The sequence below is a fragment of the Falco cherrug genome, chromosome 10, assembly GCF_023634085.1.
Source record: "Falco cherrug isolate bFalChe1 chromosome 10, bFalChe1.pri, whole genome shotgun sequence".
NCBI lineage: Eukaryota > Metazoa > Chordata > Aves > Falconiformes > Falconidae > Falco > Falco cherrug.
The window spans coordinates 36,604,786-36,626,335 of record NC_073706.1 but is presented as its reverse complement, the minus strand read 5'-3'; the positions used below and the strand labels follow the sequence as shown (position 1 = coordinate 36,626,335).

The 21,550-nt window shown below is 56.0% G+C and overlaps 1 protein-coding gene across 1 annotated transcript; it reads left to right on the top strand.

Moving 5' to 3' along the window:
- The first annotated feature begins 1,020 nt into the window (after positions 1–1,020).
- IGF2 (insulin like growth factor 2) lies at positions 1,021–18,908 on the top strand. The gene is made up of 5 exons (XM_055722595.1): positions 1,021–1,130; positions 1,322–1,534; positions 9,079–9,241; positions 16,210–16,376; positions 16,813–18,908. Exons 2-5 carry the CDS (start codon positions 1,430–1,432, stop codon positions 17,053–17,055), a joined length of 678 nt encoding a protein of 225 aa, XP_055578570.1. The 5' UTR covers positions 1,021–1,130; positions 1,322–1,429; the 3' UTR covers positions 17,056–18,908.
- Positions 18,909–21,550: the final 2,642 nt, after the last annotated feature.

Genomic DNA, 21,550 nt, shown 5'->3' with positions numbered 1-21,550 from the left:
CCAACCTGCCCTCCGCCCCCGGGCAGCTCTGCCCCAGGGAGGATGCGAGCCGGCGGGGCCAGCCGGGCTGGCGTGTCCCTGCAAGGGGGCACCCAGCGGGGCACCGTGGGGCTGCGGGCACGCGTGGGGCTGCCTCTGCCTCTGCGGAAAGCGAGGGGGCCCCTTGCAGCGGGGCGGGCAGGGCCGTGGGAGCAGGCGAGCCGCACTGGGTGCAGCAGACGTGACGGCGGAGCGGCAGCGCCGGCGGGCAGGACCCGCGGGTGCGGGCACCGCTGCGGGCAGCGCTCCGCGGGTGCGGGCAGCGCTCCGCGGGGTGGGTGCGGGCGGGCACTGCTGCGGGCAGCGCACCGCGGGGTGCGGGCCCGAGCGGTGCTGCCCGGCGGCGGGGGGATGCGGGTCTCGCTTCTGCCGAGGCGGGGACTCGCCCGGGGCGAGTGAGGCGGGCCAGGACTGCGGAGCAGGCGGGCGAGCCGGGGGGCCCTGAGGAGCGGTGCGGGGCCGGTGCGGGGCCGGGCGGGCGGCGCGGACACCTGTGCCCCGGGCGCGCCTAGAGACAGCCTGGAACGCGGGACGGGCTGGGCGACCCCCCGGGTCCCCCCCCCTCCCCAAGGGCTGGGGGCTCGCCTTCGGGCAGCTAGAGGCTCTCGGGGGTGCCCCCCCCCGGGTGCCCCCCCCCAGCATTGCGGGCAGGGGCTTGGGGCTTGGACCCCCCTCCTCCTCCCCTCACCTGCAGGGGATGCGCGCAGCCCCCCGCCGCCCCCCGGGGCAGGCCGCGGTGGGTCAGAGCCCCCCACCCGGGAGCAGCCCGCGAAGGAACCGTGCGGCAGAAACTTTCTGTCCCTTCTTCCCTCCCCGAGCTGGACTCCGGAGGGTTACGAGGGAGAAGGAGGGAAGAAGGAAGGGAGGGAGGGAAGAGAGGGGGTTAGACCGCTCTGCAACATTATTGGCTGCGTGGCCGGGCTGGTGCTCGCCGGGGAAGTCAGAGCATGCCCACTGGGGGGGTATAAAAGGGGGGCAGCCGGAGCGCCCTGCCTGTCTCCGCGCTCGTGGGGCAGCCAGCCGGGAGCAGCGGGCAGCCAGGCAGCCGGCCCCGCGCCCCGGCCGGGGGGACGCAGTCAGTAAACACAAAAGTGAGCGCCACCCAAGGGGCAGCCAAAGCAGGAGGAGAAAGAGAAGGAAAAGAGCGGGGGGGGGGGAAAAGGGGGGGGGTAAGAAAAGAAAAAAAAAGGGGGGGGAAAGGAGGAGAAAAAAGAGAAGGAAAGCGCTCGCTCGCTCTCTAGAATAACAAAATACCTGATCGTAACAAAATAACATCCTTCAGACAAAATCCAGCAGGGACCTGACATACCAAAAAGGCAAGGCGAGGAGAGCGAGCCAGGGCGCGGGGAAGGCGAGCCGAGCCCGATCGCTGCCGGGGCAGGAGAGCAGCATGTCAAGCGCCGGGGCAGCCACGGATGAGCGCTGCCGGCAGCCGGCCTTCCTCCCCGGCCCGCCGCCGCCGCCACAAGTTGAGAGCAGCAGCGGCAGCGCCAAGGTAAGCGCCGCTCCGCGCCGCTCCGCGCTGCCCGCGGTGGCACAGCCCCAGGGCTCCGTGCCGGGCAGAGCCGTGCCGCGCCGTGCCGGGCAGAGCGCTGCCGTGCCGGGCAGAGCCGTGCCGCGCCGTGCCGGGCAGAGCCCTGCCGTGCCAGGCAGAGCCGCGCTGTGCCGTGCCGTGCCGCGCCGAGCCCGCTGCGCGCCGTTCCCACGCGTGTCGCTAGAGGGACCCCGAGAGCCGGCCCAGCGGAGGCCGGCGGGCTGGCGGGGCGGCCCCGCTGCCGGGGGGGTGCGCGGGGCAGCCCCGGGGGGGTGCGGGGGTGCGGGGGGTACGCGGCTCCGCGTCCCGGCGGCGGGGGGTGCGGGGCTGGTGGGCGGCTGTGCGGGGCCGGGCGGCGCGGGGTCAGGCGGGGTGGCCGTGGGAGCGGGAGGGGACGGACGGGGCGCCAGCTGCGGACACCGGGCAGAGCATCCAACTCGCTTCTGCAAAACACTGCGGTGCGTTCGGTCTCGGAGGGATAGAAATACAGAGAGGAAAAACAAGAAAGCGAAGCCAAAATGGAGTGAGAGTTAATGGTTGGCATGCAGCCTTCGAGTTTGTGTGATTTTTTTTTTTTTTTTTCTTCTTCTTCTTTCTTCCCAATTGCTTTTCCCTACAGTAATTGTTTTAAGAGCGCAACTTGGAAAGGTTTTGGCACTCTGTTGAGCAGTAGGGAATTGGGGCACATGAGGAAACGCGGATTTAGCGTAACTGTACCAGCAGATGTGGTTGCCTTGCCTGGAGCCAGTGGCACTGGAGCGGGTTTCTGATACGCCAGGTCTCACTCGGGCGGCGTGGAGCAATCGAGTGTAAAAACAACGTTTGTGTGGGCGGTTTTAAATAGACACCTCGGGAGAACCGCTGCTTTCAACCCGAGTCAAGGCTTCCCAGACAAAGTGTGTAGTTTTCTTCCAAATGCAGGGATGTGCCTGGGAGGCGAAGGCCTGGTTTTCTTCGGGTTTATTTGTTGTCGGTTTGCATCTGTGGGTGCGTGTGTGTGTGGTTTTTCCTTTTGCTGTGCAGGGTTCAGCGTGCTGGGATTTTTTATTCCTCCTCTTGCCTTGATTTAAAGTGGAGTTGAGGAGCCTGGGTGGTGGGGTTTTGTGAGGGTGACTTTGTGCTAAGGACATCTGGAGGAATAAAACCAGCTGACATTTCTGGTTTGAGCTTCACTGAGCTGTTTTGGACCCAACTTGACAATTTTGGTGGGGGTGAATGGGTCAGAGCTGTAAATCTTGCTCCATGTTGTTGACACCCACACAAGTTCACTCAGCCTTTCAAAGGGGCTATCCCAGCTCCTGTGAAAATTCATTAAGGGATAAAAGATTTGACACCGTGGGTCCCCTCCCACTGCTGCATGAAACCTGAGAGCTGAAATGTGTCTGCGTGTGTGTCCCAGCGCTTTTTCTGACAGGTGATCCTTTTTGCAGCCCGGCTGGAGGGCTGCTGCCTTGACCAGGCAACCCGGAGGTGTCAGTGCGTGTCTTCCCATTGATTCCTACAGGCTTTGGTGCAAGCCTGGCTTGCCTCGTGGACCACCAGAGAAAAGCGTTCCTGTACTTTTCTTTATTTAAATAAAGCAAACACAGCAGGTGAGGTCTTATTTTTAGAGGGACCAAGGAGTTGGTGTGTTTCCAGCAGTGCGTATGAGCACTACGAGTGTCCCACACTCTCTCTCCCTGCTCGTGTCCTGGGACTGACCTCTCCAAACCTTCTTTGGATTGTCTTCGCTTTTAAAGGCTGCTGTGTGGCTTAGCGGGCCAAGGAGTTACCAGCCTCCCTCGACCAGTTTGCGTGACAGATCAGGAGAGGTGGGGAGCACTGGGGGAAGAAATCTGCCTCAGGGCTGCAGCCCGGCTCTGAAAGGGTTAAGCCACTCCGCCAAGACGTAAAGCAAGTTCAACGTGTTGTGGGAATATCACTTGCCAGTAGACTCCAGTCACCACAATTTCTGATTTAACAGCTTAACTTGCTGTTAACTTTCCCTGATACACTCTAGGTTTTGGATGGGAACACAGAAGGGAGAGAGGAACAATAAAGAGAGGAGTTAAGTGAGGCTACTAAAATGGACTTAAATCCCTTCGCTGGGTCCTGCCAGCTGTCTTTAGAAGAGTTAAGCAAGATTGCATTTCCTTTTTTTTATGCAATAAATCAAACGTTTCTGGGCTGCATACCAAAATTTGTGCAATACACCCTTACTCCCCAGTGGGGTGAGTAAATGGTACTGAATACCCCATTCACCTTTTTCAGCTTGATTTTCCACAGCTATGGTAGTTCTTGCTGTGGCACGTAGAGACGGGGGCGCGGGCAGCGCTCCCCAGCCCCTGTCCGCGGGCACAGGAGGCAGGTGTCTCTCCCTGCTCGCAGGGTGGGAGGTGGGAAGGTGACCCCCGGCATGGGGCAGAGTGGGCGATGGGGACCAGCAGTGAAGACAAAAAAGCGAGGGCTAAAAATAGTAGCAGCATTGACAACCTCAGCCATATGAATGTCATGCGAGCCAGGTGCCAGGAACCACGAGGGTTTTATCTTTTTCAAGCCTGAGCTAAACAGCAAAACCCCTGGTCCTGGGTCGCTTTTATTCGCCTGACAGCTCGGCAGTCGAAAGTTTTGTGTTTTGAAGCTTGCTTCTTCCAAGCCGTGGGCTGGAAATCTCCTCCTTTCTTTTTAAGATGAAAAGGGAGGCTCTTCTGCGGCACAGCACGCGGTGGCTCCTCTCCCTTCGGGTATCGCTGAGTGCCTCAGCCCTGCGCCTCTGCCCGAGGTGCAGCCCCTGGGTGGGTTTTGGCTGCCAAGGCACCTGCCTCTCCCTGCTGGCCCTGTGCTGCTTGGCACCTTGGGGCACGGTGGCCCGGTGCCCCACGCAAGGTTGCCCGTGGGCAGGGGTGGCATTCGCTCAGCACGTGTGAGGCTGGCACGCACCCATGTCCTGCCTCTCGGGAGAGCTGTGCTCCACACCGGGTCAGCTCCCCACGCCACCGGGGCTGCCCACCGAGGAGTAACGCGGAGGGAGGGATGCTCAGTGTCTCTCACAGGCGATCACCGGAGCAGTGAAGCAGCAGCGTGCCCGCTTCTTTTTGGAGGGGCGGAGGGTGATGGAGGCTGGGATGTGCAAACTGGGGTTTTCCCCTCCTGTGCATGCCACTGGGTTTGGGCCAGTGAATTTTTGCCCTGCTCCCTTTCAAACGCTGCACTGCTCCACAAAGAAGCAAGTTTTTTGGTTTTTGTTTTTGGGGTTTTTTTTCTTTTTGCTGTCCAAATCCAAATTTTGCAGACTGGGCCATCTGTCAATTCCCTCCTACGTTGTTCTGTTCGTATTAAATTGTAATGAAGGCCAGACTGAAGGAGGAATTAGGTCAGACAGGAGGTTTAGTCTCCATTTTTGGGGAGATGTTTGTTGCCCAAGAGAGGCACTGTGGTTTCGTTGGGTCAGTGCAAGCCTGGATGCAAGGGATGCTTAAGCTGTCCTCTGAGATTGGCAACTGGGCCTTGTAGCGCATTGTGGCCTCTTGGCCCCCAGCTCCCCGGCAGCTGGACAGAGATCTGCAGGAATCTGGATAGCTGATTCTGCAGGAAATCCTGAAAAAAATCCTATAATGGTCTCGGGTGGGAGGGTGGTTTCCCTGCAGACCTGCCTTCGGGCTGTCTCCGCAGCCAGCCCGAGAGGACACCCTCTGCTGGTGCATCCCCACTGGCTGGGGGCTGCTGAGAGGGGTTTGGGTGTCCCCGGCCATGGGTGCAGCAGCACCTGCTGCGAGGTGGGGATACACAGGAGCCCCAGGGCAGCAGCAGCATCCCGCATGCAGCAAGCTGGCTCCAGCAGCAGCCTGGCTTTGCAGGGGGACCGGAGAAGTCAGGAGAGGTACACAAAGCATGGAGAGCAAAGCAGACTCTCTCCAGGCAAGGAAAGGCCAGCAGCAGGCTCTGATGGCTCCTCTGAGCCACTCCTGCACCCAGAAGGTTGCTCTCAGGGGTGGATTATTCAGGGGAGATTCAGGTGCAATTCCCAGAATGGTACAGGGCACCTGTGCAACCGAGAAATTCCTCTTGCATCACCCTGGTGCACACTGCGTGGGGTCTGAGCCCTCGTTAGGAGGAATCTGGTGGTTGGGTTGTTGGGCACCTGGCACGTCTGGCGCTGCCGTTCCTACCAGCCCTGGTTACAGCAGCATCCCGAGGCATTCGGGCTCTCTGCAGGCACGTGAGGGGGAACAGCAGCCGGCACGGCTGATTCAACCTGCTTTGGCAAGAAGGAAACTGTGGTGGGCGTAGCGTCTCTCTCAGCAGAGATGGGATCTTGTCCTTTAGGAAAGCGCCTCACTTACCTCTTGCTGCCTTATCCCTTTGACATCTTGTGAGAGAGGCTTTCTAGTAAATACTGAAGGTTCTTCCAGCTGTTGGTGTGAATTTACTCCTGTCTCACAGCTGAGGGGGCTGTCCCTGCCCTGATGCTTGGACTAGAAACCAAAAGCAGTGCTGTCCCACGTCTCCAGTGAAGGCTAGGAGCGGTTCCCAGGGCTTTGCCTCACGTTGCTGAGCTGGCTTTGGTGAAGCCATGTGCAACCTGTGCTTGTGCCGGGTCACGGGCTGTGGGTACCCAGCCACGCTGTGCCACCTCATTCCAGGGAGCAGTGCTGTCTCCGGCAGCTGCGGTGGGGCAGGTGTGAGCTCTCCTGCATGGGTGCTGCTCATCCCTGCTAAGGAGGACCAGGAGGGGCGAAGGATTGACTGAAAGGTCATCGGGATACACCGAGCTGGTGATGGCACCCTGGGAGCCTGTCTAGCCTTTGGGTGAAGCCTGGGGGCTTTTCTCTGCAAGTCAGTAGGGCCAAAGCAAGAGGGAAGGGCTTGTGGGGTTGGGTTGGGTTGCAGCTCCATCAAGCTGGAGAGGAACTGCTGCATCGGGTAGTAAATAAAGATGCTTTTTGCTTTGCTGCCTGGTTTCTCATTACATGGCTGCTGGAGGCAGTGAGGAGACACCAAGGTGACACCGGTGAAAAGGGCCGGCACTTGATTTTTGGGCACAGGGGCACTTCATTGCATCGCGCACCTCCACGTTAGCCCAGCTCTGGTTGGCAGCGTCAGGGCCGTTCCTGTCCTCGTGGCTTCAGGGGGGCTTCCTGGCCAGAGTTATGGGGTGTGTGGGCACCCTAAAATAGCTCTCAGTGGAGGCAGGGAAGGCTGCCGGAGGCTGCCTTGGGCTTGCGGTGCGGGTTGTGCAGGGGCAGGTATTTTCTGAGGAGCACAGGTTTTTTTCCACAGAAGGTATCAGTTCTCCCCAGCATCAGATATCGCCTCGCTGACAAAACTTCACTCTCCTTTTGCTTCAGAGCATCTCACCCCTTCCTTTAGACTGAATGTGGAGGAAAGACTGTGATTGTCACCCATGCCACCAAGCAAGTCCCTTCTGGGGAGCTGGCTCTGGCTTGGGGGTGTTCAGCACACAGCCTGCTCATTAGCCACAGTGCTCACAGCCAGCATGAGCCTAATCAGGGATGGGGGATTATTTGGGTGTCCTGAAGTCCCGCGTCAGCAGCTTTGATGGCGGAGCTGGCTGGCACACATCTGCCACCCCGGCAACGAGCTGCTGGTGCTACCTGTGCCCATGGGACACCAGCAATCAGGAGCTGCATGTACAAAAAGATGAAAAGGGCCTGTGGGGGCGGGGAGGAAAGGGAGTGGGATCATTGGTCTCTCACCAGGTGGAGATCTGGCAGCTGATGCTGCTGCACCAGGGCCAGCAAGAATCAAGCAGTGAGGGTGATGCTGCAGTCATGCCGGGGGGCCTGGAGAACACCCATCAGCCACTTGATAAAAAAAATCAAGGTGCAAAGGTGTCGGTGGCAAAACACTGCAGCCTGGCAGCACAGTGCAGTCATAACCCGGTGCTGACCTCCTGCTCCTAGTGTGATATAGACCAAAGCCATGCCGAAGGGACTGGTGCTACGGGAAAACCTGGTCCGGGTCCCATCACTTGCTGGTTTGAGTGCAGTTTGTTCCCAGGGCTGCTGCCTCTCTCTGTCCAGAGCTCTGGAGGGGTTTTGCCAGCCTTGGTGGTCTCTGCCAGCACAGACTGAGCAATAGGATGGGCCTCGGAGCTCATGCCGGGGGGGGGGGATGCCTCCCTCAGCCTACCCAGACCTTGCAGCCTCTGTTTTGGCTTTTCTTGCTACTGATCCCTGCCCTCCTGCTGCTCAGAAGAGCTCACAACTTGTAAGCATGGTGCATTGCTAGCAGCGACGATTTGAGCTATGTGCTAGTAAAAGATTGGTAGCAAGGGTGGCTTTATTGCTGGCAGGACTGTAGCGGTGCCCCGGGGGAGCTGGGCTAATTTCCTGGCTGCGCTGCAGACTTCCCCCGTGACCTTGGGCGAGTCATTTAATCTATCCTGGGCTTCGGCTCCATCTCCGAGCATCCCGGGGGGGTGAGGTAATATTCATTAACTGATATTATTCTCGAGTTGCTCAGATGCTATGGTGATGAAGGCTGGATGTGAACCCCAGCGTCTTGGCTGAACATTAGCAAGGAGAGGGGGTGCTCTGCTTGACATGTAGCATTGCCCCAAAGCAGCTGCTGTTTTGCCACACTTCTCCTCTTCATTTTGAGCTGGCCGGTCTGGCCACCATCATTATTTGGCTGTATCTATACAGTGATGCTCATCACTGGGGGGCTGTAACGCCTTGAGCCATCCATGGGTTTCACCTTACCCAGTGAGGCAATAGCACCCTCGCTTTACACCTGCAAAGCTGACAGGGAGGTAAAGCTGTTTGCTGGAGCCGAGTCAGGGGAAATCTTGGGGTTAGTTAGAAAATATCCAGGGAGTTTCTTTTTTATTCCTCTGCACTGGCTGATACCCCCTTGGCCCTCCTTGGTGATGCCTCAGGTGCATTTCCCGTGGGAGTGCTCTGCTCCTGAGGGATGTCTTCTCGGTCCCAACTCTCGTCAGCAAACATGGCTTGTGCAATCAGCCCTTTGATTGCCTGAGCCTCGGCCATGCCAGTGTCTTGCGTGCGCGGGCTGAAGGCCGCCGCTTCCTGGCAAAATCCAGCTTTCCTCAAAAGCAGCTCGAGGACAGATTGAAACTTTCACTTGTTTCTGCTTCGGGGGAATGTGTGCTGAGGTAGGGCCTGAAAGCCTGTCATAGGAAATGAAATTAAAAACACCTCCTGATAATTGTTTGAATGATTGCCCATATAAAAGGGGGGAAAAAAATAAAACAATCATGTGGTTGAAAGAGAAAGGGGGAATAAAAACCTTTCAGAGGTAGGCTGAAGTGGGATTTTCCAATGGAAAAACTGCTTCAGTGCAAACCTTACCCGATCAGAGCGGCGGGGCGAGCGCGGGGAGCCAGCCTTGCACCGGTGGCCGGCTCTGTGCTGCCGGTCCTTGCCTGCAGCATCCTGACATGCCTGGGCATCAGACCCCAGGCGCACTGTGGGCGGGGGGCATTGCCTGTGGGAGGTGGCAGAGAGGGGTCTCTCATGTTAACGCTGTGCCTCTGTCCCCAGGTGCAGAGGATGTGTGCGGCGAGGCGGATGCTGCTGCTGCTGCTGGCTTTCCTGGCCTATGCTCTGGATTCGGCCGCGGCATACGGCACGGCGGAGACCCTCTGCGGCGGGGAGCTGGTGGACACACTGCAGTTTGTCTGCGGGGACAGGGGCTTCTACTTCAGTAAGTGCCAGGCAGCTGCCAGCAGCGGGTGGGATGCTGCCCCCACCCCACGCCTTGCTTTGGTGGAGCAGGGCTGGGAGGGAGAGGACCGGTTTCTCAGCCTGGTGCTCTCATGATTGCCTCATACGTGGCAGGAGAGGGGCGAGAAAAGCGGCATGCTCGGGGTGACGTGCACCCACCTCGCGCCGATGTTGGGGACTGTCTAGCCCCATGGAGGAACTGGATCCTGCATTTGATGCTTGGGAAGATTGAATGTTGCTGGGGAGCCATAGGTGGCTGGCTCACCTGCGATGTGGGCAAGTCGTTAGCAGAACGAGGATGTCTGCAGGCAGCTCTCTGCTGAGCTGGGGCCTTGGCTCATTTTTAAACCTTGCTGCCCAAGTGCTGCATCCTGAGAGCAGGCAGGGAGATGAGCGCCCAGCCTTTCCGAGCAGGCTTTGCTTGGGTCTAGCAGCAGCTTCTAGGCTGCTCCCAAAATACTCTGTGGCCTCCTGGCTACCTGCTGGTGAACCTGTTGCTGAAGAGTGATGTCTTACCCTTTCAAAGCACATCTAGTGCAAAAAAATGCAGCGTTGCTGTTGTCCACAGGGTGCTGGTGGCTTCAGGACAGTTGGCTGAAGCAGGCTTTTCCAGCCGGGCTGCTCTGGGGATTTGGACCTCTGGCACTAGCTTAGCTGGTAAACGGGGAGGAGGAGGAGTAAACCAGTAGCGATGGATGCTCAGTAGTCTATGGGCGAAGGTGCCTCGAGTGTGACATCTTCTGGTGTTTCGGTCCCCTGCTCTGCTTGGGAGAGGGAAGACCTGGTGTCTTGCTGCATGCAGAGGACTGAACCGCAGAGGAACTGACTACAGTGAAGGTGCAAAGCCAGGTGGGGGGAAGGGGATGGAGATACCAGCTGTACATGGTGCCATGCATTTGGCAGTTGTGCCTCTGCCCTGGGAAAAGGAATTAAAAAGTCACTTTTAAGTAACAGGGTGTTTTTTGGAGCAGTGGAGTCCAGAGCCAGGCTCCCTTTTATCCCAGTCTGCCTGTGCAGGGAACAGGGCGCTGCAAAGTTAGGAGATGACCTAGGATGTCCCTTCCCAACTGGGATGTCCTTCCCAACTGGATGCCCAGCCAGGCTTGGCTGATGCTGTCTGCTGAGGTTGGGCAGGGAGAGGCACAGGGCTTCCACATCCAGCAGCAGCCAGGGTTTGTGCTGTGTGATTCTGGGCTGGCAGCTGGGCTGCAGGGGGCTTTGCAGCTAGCTGGGGGCCATCTCCCTGCCCCGTCCTGGCTGAGCAGCAGGGGGGTTTCATGGCCCCCTCGTGTGTTGCGGGCAGGCGGCGCTTTTGGGGACACCCTGGGCATGCTTCCTTCCTCTGACCCAGCCGAGTGGCGAGGGTTTGCATGTCAGCTGCCCTTCCTCTTCTCATCTCCCCCTTCCACCTTCCCCTGGCCAGCGGGCCCCGCGCCGGAGCTTGGCCACGGCAGCGGATCCGGGGCTGGCGTTACCGGCGAGGCGAGCTCCTCTCCTGCTCTCACACCTCTTCCTCTCCCTCTATATATAGAAGAGCATCCGTCTCCCTTCCGTGGTTTCTCTTCCCTCCTCCCCCTCTCTGGGGATGAAAGGGAATGGGGCTTTTGTTTTACGGACAAACTGACCTCCTTTCACCTCAAATAACCCAGCCTCCCAAGCCAAAATAAAAACACTTTTGAAGGCAGACAAGTTGCTTGGTGCCAAGTGGCCAGTCTGGTGGTTGCAAGGGGATTCTTGCCTTTTATTTTGTCCCCTCCCATTCCCCCTTCTTCTTTTTGAATACTTCTGGAAAGCCCAGGTGCCAGGGGATGAAGCAAAGTCCCCCCTAGTCCCGTATTTTAACCCCTTCAGCATTTAACCAGCTTGTGCTATGCAGGGCTGATGATGTTTGGGCAATGGCTCTACTTGATCAAGGGTTGGACATTGCCAGCTCGCTTCATTTTTAACCTCTGCCTCCATCAGTTGGCCTTATGACGTGATTACTTCTCCTGGCCGTATTTGTCTTCACTCCTAAACCCTCATGGCTACACTCTCGTCACCGTATAGGCTCAACAGGACACTGTTGTGTTGCATGATTGCAGGTTTATGCCTTAAAATCACGCTTGGGTTTGTCATGAGCACTTCACAGCATGGGACATGCAACCTGATGAGCAACCTGTGCTAACGGAGTTGTTTGCACAGGAGGTAAATGCCTTGGGCAGCCTTGTCCCACAGGTACAGGTGGGCTCTGCTTGCTGAATGGGGCTTGTTGCAAGCATCCGAATGGTAATCTTGAAAAAAACCAAAAATGGTATGAAAATCTGTTAGCAGTTTTCTGCTGCAGTGGTGATCAAAGTACTTAAATGATGCTCTGCATTCTTACAAGGTAGCACTTGGCTAGCAAAGCTAGCTCTGAAACATGGCAGTTTTCATCCGTGTGAGGGGATGCAGCATACTGATGGTGTTCCATTCACCTGGCACCTGGTGATGGGGACATATGCAACCTAAACTGAGGAGGGTGCACCCCCTGATAACCAGGATGCCCATCTGCCCGCTGGCGCAAGGAGTGAGTCCCGGCACCCAGGTGCCCTTGGAGGTCTTGTGGCTGGCAGGCACCTGGGGCTGGGGATGTTGCAGCCTCCTCCGAGAGCTGGGGCTGCCAGAGAACTGGGCCAACAGGGCAGGATCCGGCAGTGCCGGGGTTACCGGGCCATAGAATGCAGGCTGGGCATGATGATGTACACCACGCCAGCCCGCTATGTCCCTGGGGTGCCTGGGCGAGCTGCAGCTGGAGCCGTGAGTGCTTTGCTCCTCTCCACCTCTGCTGTGATTCCTACCCTCCGTGACTTCCAAGGCTTTTGGGGCTGGCCTGCAGGTGCCAGCAAGGTGGTGGCATCCTGCTGTGGCTCGGCGGCAAGGTTGGGACCCCCTCTCCCTGCTCCCTGGCACCCACCCCGGGGATGGCAGCTTGGCTCGGAGGGATGCTGAGTGCAGCCCCAAGTGAAAAAAGTGGGGCAGGTCGAGAGGAAGCCCGGGCCATGAAGTTGCTGTCATGCAATGCTGGCAGGGAGGGGAGAAGGGGCTGCAGGGGGAGAGGCGTCCGACTTCTCTGTAAACAACAGCTCCTGTTTCCTCCTTTCCAACAGCTGATAAGAATTTAGCTCTTTGCAGCCGCTTGTGCTGACGGGGCACATTCTTGCGCGCCCGCCGCTCCTCCGAATAATACTAGGAAAAAGCAGGGGGGAAAGTGCGGTGCCGGGGTGGGGGAGGGCCAGGCCGGGGGCACTGGGACGGGGCCCGGTGCCGCACAAAGGCCCCCTTGTTGCTCCCGACATTCCTGCGACAGGGGCGCGGGGACTGTTTACACCCAAAGTCCCCTTCCACTCGGCTTGCCGCCTGATTGACCGGAGGAGAGGGGACCCGGCCAGGGTGGCACCGGCACCATGCACCCCTCCCCGCAGCATCCCTGCAGCCCCAGCGAGGGTGGGGAGTCCGCAGCAGCAGGGTGGTGATGCCAGGGAAAGGGACCCTCCTGTCGCCCCATGGCCATGGCAATGCTGCTGCCTCTGGCCCAGAGGCATCGCTGAGCTGCAGGTATGCAGCCTCCGGCTTCTCCTGGGAGCGGGTTTGGCTTTGCAGCGCCACTGGGATGCCCAGCTCTCCCTGTCGGGATAGCCTGCTGCCGGACTGGAGGAACCCCAGGCAGCCGGAGGGCTTTGCATCACTGGGCTTTACATTGTGGGGCTCGGCCCCTTGGAAGAGCGGTGGGAGGTTTTGGTGGAGCACAGTGTGGGGAGAAGGAGAGCGTGGCCATTCATCGAAGGCCGCAAGGAAGCGCGTTTCCTCGGGAGGAGGCAGTCATCGCTGCGATGGGAAGTGGCTCGCACGCCCCGTGGTGCTACAGCCTGCTGCCTGCACAGCTCGCCCCTGCGGGCAAGGGACGGATGGCAAAACCCTCCCTGGGTTTGGCAGTGGTGGCAAAGTGAGATGTCACCAGTGGGCAAAAGTCAGGAAATTCAACCTTTAGTCTGTGTGTAAATCATGTTATGGAACAAATGCTTTTCCCAATCCAGGTCAGCAGTGATACTGCTGTTAACCAGCAACGTCCTGGCAGCTCTTCCTGGAGTTGTTGTCTCCAGGTACTTTCTGCAACTAAATTCCTGGGTTTTATGTTTGATTTTTTTTTTTTTTTTTTTCCCCTCCTAAAGTAACTCTCCCACAGAGGATTGTATTGGCATTTGGCGAGATCCGTATGAGCAATTATGTAACGGGAAATGTGCCCTATCAGGCCATCGCAGCAGAGCTGGCAGCGGCGCAAGGGGAACGGCATGCAGCAGCTTTATGCAAGAGAAGAAGGGGCAGCGCGCCGGGGCTGGGGGCCACGCGTGTGCCTGCTGGCTGGGCAGGGGTGGGAAGGTGCGGGAGGGGCTGTGCCGCCGCAGTGGTCCCTGCGGGGAGCTCACCCTGCTGTGCCACACCTGGGCATTTACAAACACGTGCTGCCGTGATCTTCCTGCATGCTCCCGTGCCAGAAAGTGCCCTGGATGGCGAGGCAGTGAAAATGGTCCCACTTTGCCTGTTGTTTCCCCACCCCCCTGCCTCGCCTCTGCTTTCCAAACAAACACATAGCTGCAAGCGGGCAACTTCTGTTTTTGAGAGGAGACATGTAACCTTTCAAAACCTCAGCTTCTTCCTGAACCGTGCATGTTGTCACTTGTGCAACCTTCTGTTCTGCGGGAGTGTGAATGCAGCCCCCTGGGGATGTGCTAGCAATAGGGGGTGACTTGAATTTTTTCTCTTTTCCTTCCAGACTCTCCTTCTGCCCATGCTCAGGGTGCCTATCTGGAGCAGCCTAATGCTTCAGCAACCTGCTATGCATGCAGGTGTGGGCACTGCGGTAAATAGGTGCAGAGCGGGGGCCGTATACGGTGTGGGGTGTCGGTGGCAGTGCACATCTCCAGTGGACCTCGCTGGGCATCTTGTACATATAGAAGAATACACGCACCTGCCCCCAGTCTGGCTCCTCACCCCCATCTCCCTTCCCTTGGGCATCGCTGCCTGGATTGCCTGCATCAGCATCACTTGTACAGGCACCCAGCACACCTGCACTGTCTTTAAAGGGAGGGCCCAATCCGGCATGCTTGTTGGCCATAGGAGTTTAATTTTCTCTCTATAAATGCTTAACAGCGCTCCCTTCACTGAGTGGGAGGGAACTGTCCTTCTCACCTTCCCGTGGGGCTGGCTAGAGGTCATGCCTGAAATTTTTCCAAAGAAAAAGGAGGGTGGTGGCACAGAGGGGATGAATGTGGAAAACAGCGCATTTGAAATGACTCCTGAAAGCGGGCTGCATGGTGTGAGTCAGCTGCCCCACCACCCCGCACCCCAATGCTGTGTTTGCTCTCATGACCATTGCAGGGGCAATGCACCGGCATGGAGCAGCACGAGGAGCAGCTTCCCCCTGGTAGGGGCATGGCTGATTTTAACGGGGAGCAGGTGCCCTGCTGCAGGGGCTTTGCTGTTACAGAGCCCATGGCGAGGTATGGCTGTGGGGCTTTCCATGCCAGCATTGCGCAGACAGGGCTGCGTTGCACATGCACGTCTATGTTGCACATGTGGGGTTGCACTGCGGGCACGGAAAACTCTGCTTTGCAGTTTGTCCCAACGCACTTTGGGTGGGCACCCAGATGGGATACCCCTCGGGGAAATTGGACAGCACCTTGCAAGCCAGAGCCTTTATATCTTCACCCAGGCCAAATACTTGGAGTGCCTGCTTCATCTGGCGTGTGGGGGGGTGATCGCGGGTTGTGCACGGGGCCAATGTGGACCATTTTGTGCATTCCCACAGGCCAGCTGGGAGGTGGAGGCGTGGCGTGGCGTGGCGAGCAACATTAGGCATCGTGCTTGCACCGCTTGCTCTTGGTTTTTCCCATGCCCAAATTGTCCTGGGCAGGATGCCGTTCTGGATACTGTTTGCAAGCCCCACTGGTGCTGGCCTCCGCTCCCCTCCCGCGAAGCACCTCGCGCTCGGAATTGCTGCTCAGGGCAGCGTGCGGAACCCTGGCTGCAAACCCCATGTCAGCAGAAGCGCATAATGTGCCGTGTGTGAAAGCGTGGAGAAAATCCTTTCATTTTGGGCCAGTTTACGCTTTGGAAGTCACAATTCCCAAGCAAATTTGTTTTGCATCAGAAATTCAAATTTTCCCCATCTCTTTTACGTCAAGAGGGGGAGGAAAACAAGTAAAACTGGTGTAAGCTTTTCCTTCAGAGCACTTTGGCCATCGTTAGGAGGTGATATGAAATGCACTCAGCTGTTGCTGCACTGGACGCAGGCTTTCTCATCCTTCTGCAGGAAGAAACAGGAGAGGAACTCTTATTAAAAGATTAAGTTTAATAGCTATTCTTGGCAGGTGCGGGAGCCTGTATTCTTTCTGCAGCTGTCTCAGAGCTGTCCCATCTGGTAAAATTTAGCCGCCTTGGTTTGCTTCACCTGCCTGAGCGTCGACCTGACAGAGGGAGGTTGGCAGCCACAACGCCGCGCTGCTTCTTTCTAATAAAATTCACTTGCCAGGATCAACATCAGAGACGGTCGCAGTAATTGGCGCAGTGCTGGCGGCCAGGCTGGGCTCGAGCTTCCTCGCGTTAGCTGTGCCCGAAATGGCTGCCCACACGGGAGGTATCGGAGGGGAGTAAATCACTGCCATAGAAACACCTGGAGTTAGTGCCGCACACATGCGGGGAGCCCTGTTGGCGTCAACGGCATTTGTCTGGGAAAGTCTTAACGTGAAACTCGGCCAGTTTGCAGGCGCGTGTCAGCTTGTTTGGGAGAATCGCTGCTATTTTTGAAGCGTGTGGGAATCACCGGTCTCTGGTGGCTGGTGGAGGGATGCTGGCAAGGGGATGGGTGCCATGCAGGCGGGGAGAGGGTCCCATCCAGGTTGGTGGCTAACACTGGGGTCTTTGCTGTTGCAGGTAGACCAGTGGGACGAAATAACCGACGGATCAACCGGGGGATCGTGGAGGAGTGCTGCTTTCGGAGCTGTGACCTGGCTCTGCTGGAAACCTACTGCGCCAAGTCCGTCAAGTCCGAGCGTGACCTCTCCGCCACCTCCCTGGCAGGGCTGCCAGCGCTCAGCAAGGTAGGGGGCTGCGCCAGGGTGGTGGCCCCTTACCAAATAAATAACAAGAGAAAAGATGGGAAGGCCATGGGTAGGAGAGGACAAACCCCAGCTGCAGGGTCTGTTGATTCTGCAGAGCCTTTGAGGGATGGCCACCATTGGCAACTTGTTCCAAGTGCCCTGCAAGAAGGTGGGGGACTGAGGTGGGCTGGATCGTAGGATCACAGAATGGGTTGGAAGGGACCATTAAAGGTCATCTAGCCCAACCCCCCTGCAGTGAGCAGGGACAGCTTCAACTCGGCCAGGTTGCTCAAAGCCCTGTCCAGCCTGACCTTGGATGTTTCCAGGGATGGGGCGAGGTTTCTGTGGGATGGGTGGAGCTCAGAGAGGGAAACCCCCATTCGGAGGGTGGGCAGGCTTGTGGTGAGGCTGATGTTCCTGTCCCATCCACTTGTAGGAGAGCTTCCAGAAGCCCTCGCACGCCAAGTACTCCAAGTACGATGTGTGGCAGAAGAAGAACTCCCAACGGCTGCAGCGGGAGGTGCCCGGCATCCTGCGGGCTCGCCAGTACCGGTGGCAGGCAGAGGGGCTGCAAGCAGCCGAGGAGGCCAAGGCACTGCACCGTCCCCTCATCTCCCTGCCCAGCCAGAGGCCCCTGGCGGCACGAGCCTCCCCCGAAACGGCTGGCCCCCAGAAATGAACCATGACCAGCCATCTCGATTTTTGATCTCCCGGGGGAGGGCGGGAGGACTGGTGAGACCCGGCCCCTGAGCCCCTCCGTCCCCGGGGCCCCCGAGCCGCGGAGCGGGGCGGCGGGGCACCCTCATGCCGCTCCGGCCCCAACCAAACAACAGACACAGCAAGGAGGGGTGGCGGCGGCGGCAGCCAGCAGCGCCGCTCCCGCGGCATCGTCCTTTGGGGGGGGGGAGGGTTGTTTCATGTCCCAGGCCTGTTTCATTCCCCCATGCCCCCAGTATTTCCAAGCCTGTACTTGCAAAGGGACAGTTTGGCACTTGAACTTTTTGCTGCCGGGCGCTGCGTGACATCCCTGGTGCCAACGCCAGAAGACAAAAGAAAGAGCAAGAGGGAAAAAGGATATGAAGTTAATTTTTTTTTTAATCTTTTTTTTTTTTTTTTCTTGAGAAGAAGAGTCCATTCCATGTCTTTCTTGACAATAAAGTGAAAAAAAAAATAAAATGGGGAGAAATATTGAGGGACATATTTTTTTCGCCTCATTCCCGCCCCACTTTTTTCTTCTTTGTTTTTCTTTTTTTTTTCTTGTGGTTTTCTTATGTTTATAACTTTCTGTTGCACCTTTAAAAGAAAAAACATACCTGAGAAGAAGTTTTGAGGAGGAGCCCCCATCTGCATTTTTGTGTGTGTGCTTCATTACAAGATTCAAATCGACTTGCACCTTTTTGAAATCATTGATGACGTGAGAAAGAGAGGAAGAGGAGAGAGAAAGCGAGAAAGAGAGAAGAAAAAGGAAAGGGGAAAAAAGAAAAAAAAAAGAAAAAAGTGAGCTGATGCTCACTTTAAATGGAGGAGGCGTCTGCATTGCACATTTGCCACGGATTTAGTTGATTTATATATATAATATATTATATAACTTTTTTGGCAAAAAAAGCACTATTTTTATGGGACATTTTGTGTAGTATCTGAAGAGGGATTGTAATGTTTAAAATGTGTTATGGTGCTAAAGTAAGTTGGAAGGGAAGAAACCCAGAAATAGCAAGGGAGGGTGGGGAGGGAAGGACAAGATAGCGAATACTGAACTTGAAATTTTAGCTTTTCGTTTTAGGAAAAGTGTGATAAATGTGTTTCTTTTCTCTTCTGAAATATAGCTTGGTCATGACCATATGAGCTAGTTGGCTGTTACTCATGTACACAGATGCACGCACACACAGAAATACATCCACACGCATCCTTTTTTTTTTTTTTTTTTAAAAAAAAACAAAACAACACAAAACCACCACAATTTAGACTAAAAGGGAACTGTTCTAGAGACAAACTCATTTTGAATGGTGAAGGTGTTGCCAGTTACAACTCGAGGCCCTGCTTCTGCACAGACCCCCGGTGGAGCTTGGCGTCCCGAGCCACGGGGGACCTGCTGCTCCCTCCCCATCCTGACACCTCACTCACACTGCGCTCCGGTGAGCGGGCGGCCCTCGCTGCCGAGCCCCTGCAGAAGCATCAGCTCCACGCCCCACCAGCTCCTTTTCCTTCTCTTGCCCTTTGTATCCTTCTCGCTGGACCCCCCTCCCTGTCCCGCACCCTCCTGCCCTCGCCCCCGCCCTGGGCTGCGGAGGAGGGGGGCTGCACCCCGGGGGGGTCAGGGCTGGGACTGCCGCATGGGATGGGGGACGGCAAGTCTCTGGCTTGAGGCTCGGGACTCGGTGAGCGGATGGGTTTGAGAGGTGGGCAGAGGGCTGTAAAATAGGTTGGTTTTAAAATAATATATATTATCTGTCTAGGAACCGTAAAAAGGGGGGGAATCAATTACATCTCCCTAATATACTCTCACTTGCTAATAAAATGGGGACACTCTGTTAACCAGTTCTGTACTTGCTTTGTCTTATATATCCATACATTTAAAACATAAAAAAAAAAAGACTACTTGAATTGTATTCTATTTCGTGGTTTGAAGGGGAGGGCTAGGGGGAGTCTTGAGAGGGGGAGGATTTTAATGTATAATCTTTTTGTTTGTTATTACCTTGCAATGTTGAGCCATGAAGCCTTTGTTTAAAAAAAAAATGGCACTGCAATACACAACAAAGAAAATCCTTTATTTATTTTATTAAATATATATGGAAAAGAATGAAAATTGGTCCAAATTAAGGGGTATGGGGAAGGGAAGTGGGTGGGGTGGGGAAGGCAGAATAAAAACAGAGCAATTGCAGATAATTGACTTTTTTTTTCCTTTTCATGTGTCTTTTTTTAAAAGAAACCTAGGTTTTATTTTTTAAAAAGAGAAGTAAAAGCTTTCCTGGATGCTTTGTACCAAAAAAGTAAAAAATGAAAAAAAAAAAAAGAAAAGAAAAGAAAAGAAAATCTGTTAAGCAAATAAATATCCATCCAGAATATGAAGCCTGACTTTTTCTTTTACTTTTCATTTATTTTTGCTCCTGGGGTGAGAGCTGGGTGGAAAGAAGGCCATGCCAAGTGCCACTCTTCATGGAAGAACAAAGTACATTGCAGCTCCTCTTTTTGGGGCCCAAACCTGCAAAGGGGGTGAGGTGCCCTTAAACAGGATCATGAAACCTTGATCCTGTGGCAGGTGCCCCCAAAACACACCAGGAAAAGTATGTCCAGGCAAGATTTGGGGGTGCGTCCCAGCGGCTGCTGGGATTTGCTTAGCTTGTACTGGTTTGGGCTGTACCCAGAGACCTGAAAGCTGGATGGGAGCTGAAAATGCACCAACCAACAGCAAAAAGAAAAAAAAAAAAGTATTCGGGGTAGGTTTCCTGGTAGATGGTGCTTCTCTGGTTTCTGGGGGTAGGTTTGGCCTCTCCTAAGATTTTAGGGATCCTGATCAGCTGCTTTTCATCACATATTACCATTGTGCACCAGTGCAAATGGGAGGTAAAAAACTACACTTCCAGTTTGATGGTAGAGCGGCTGCTGGGCAAACCAGTGCCCCAGGGTGCCTGACCCCCGCAGGCAGCAGGACAGGGCACTGCCGGCGCGGTCCCACTGGCACAGCCAGCACCTCTGGCTCTCTGTGGGGTCGGGGACCTGAGCACGGACCTCGCTGAGCCCATCCACCGGCCCCAGACAACTTGGCCTGGAAAAGATTTTCTACCTCAAAAGCGCAGTTGCTGGTTTAGGCACTCAATGCATGTTTTAAACCAGGTGGGTTTTTTTTTTAAGTTTTGCAGTAAAACAAACAAACAAAAAATTTCAGAGAGTTTTTCCTCGTGGGATTTTTGTGGTTGGTCAGGAGGGTTTTTGTACAGACACAGGGCTGGATGCTTCCTTTGGACATGTCCTTTTTTGCAGGTGGAGAGAGGGTGTCCCTGTCCCACCGCCTGCTGCAGACGTCTGGCTGGCTTTGTGCTAAAAAGTGCCCAGCAAGGACTGGATTTGTCAGTGCTTCTGGTGGCCACTGCTGGAAATTCTGCCTTTGGCAGCTTTGGTCCCTTTCTGTTCTTTGCTGTGTAAACCGCTATCATGGGGGACATTTAGAGATGATTAAGAACCAAGCAACACTTCAGCTAAACCTCTTGCCTGCATCCCTTGGAGAGCAAAGCAGCAATGCTGGAAGTACCGTAAGGGTGATGGTACTCTTTCCAAGCACAGCTCAGCTTTGACCCTCCTTTCTGCCTTATCCTGTCATGGGCCACCATGAGGCCAGACCAGCACAGCTCAGTAGGTTTTTAGATAACAGCAGACTGTTCAAAATGTGCCATCCTGCCTTTTGGCTTGGCAAGGACTGCTTTCGCTTGTGAGGAGACCCAAGCATCCACAGGGACCTCCGACCCCGGTCCTGGCCAGTGGGTGGGAGGCTGGATTGAACCGGACCTTTGCTTCAGCTCCTGTTTCTTGTATTGCCTGCGAAGCCTCTTTGCAGGTTGGTAGGTAGATCACAGGCTTAGCCTAGAAATCTCAGGCTGCAGGCTTGAGAACAAACCCAGGATGCCGTGTTTGCTCAGATGGATGGGCAGAATTGACTCCGATTTTTGTTGTGGTGCCTCTCATGCCGACACAGTGCCAAGTGCTCAGCTGCTGGATTACAGCCACACAGGAGGCTGCACCAGTGACCGGCTGGGATCCCTGGGGAGGGACAACCGGCAGGTCTGGGCACCCAGCATGCCTCCATGTCTAGACCAGCTGGTCCAGGGACCTCCACCTGCTGCTCTGCTGACGTGCAAGAGGGTGGGGAGGCAAAGGATTGTTTCAGCAGAGAAGTCTTAAATGCTGCTTAGAGCCGTGGGAAGGATGGGGAAAGGCACTCTAGCCCAACTCCAGCTCTGGACCCTGGGTCACAGTATTATCGCGCAGCTCTGCAGGAAGCAAAGGGCAAATGGTTTTTGCATAAAGCATCTCTTCAGAGGGCACTTTACCAGTGTGTCTGGGAAACACACAGGGATACTGGGAAAGAGGGAAGGTGCAACTTGCTGTATGGCAGTTGCCACAGTCTTCGCAAGGTATGTAAATTAATGTCTCTGGCTTCGGATAAAGGGAGATACAGGGGG

Bases quoted from the DNA above. Each gene is read 5' to 3' on its own strand.
- IGF2 (XM_055722595.1), top strand. From the start codon at position 1,430: ATGTCAAGCGCCGGGGCAGCCACGGATGAGCGCTGCCGGCAGCCGGCC. The intron at 9,242-16,209 runs GTAAGTGCCAGG...TTGCTGTTGCAG, and splicing joins GGACAGGGGCTTCTACTTCA to GTAGACCAGTGGGACGAAAT. The intron at 16,377-16,812 runs GTAGGGGGCTGC...ATCCACTTGTAG, and splicing joins GGCTGCCAGCGCTCAGCAAG to GAGAGCTTCCAGAAGCCCTC.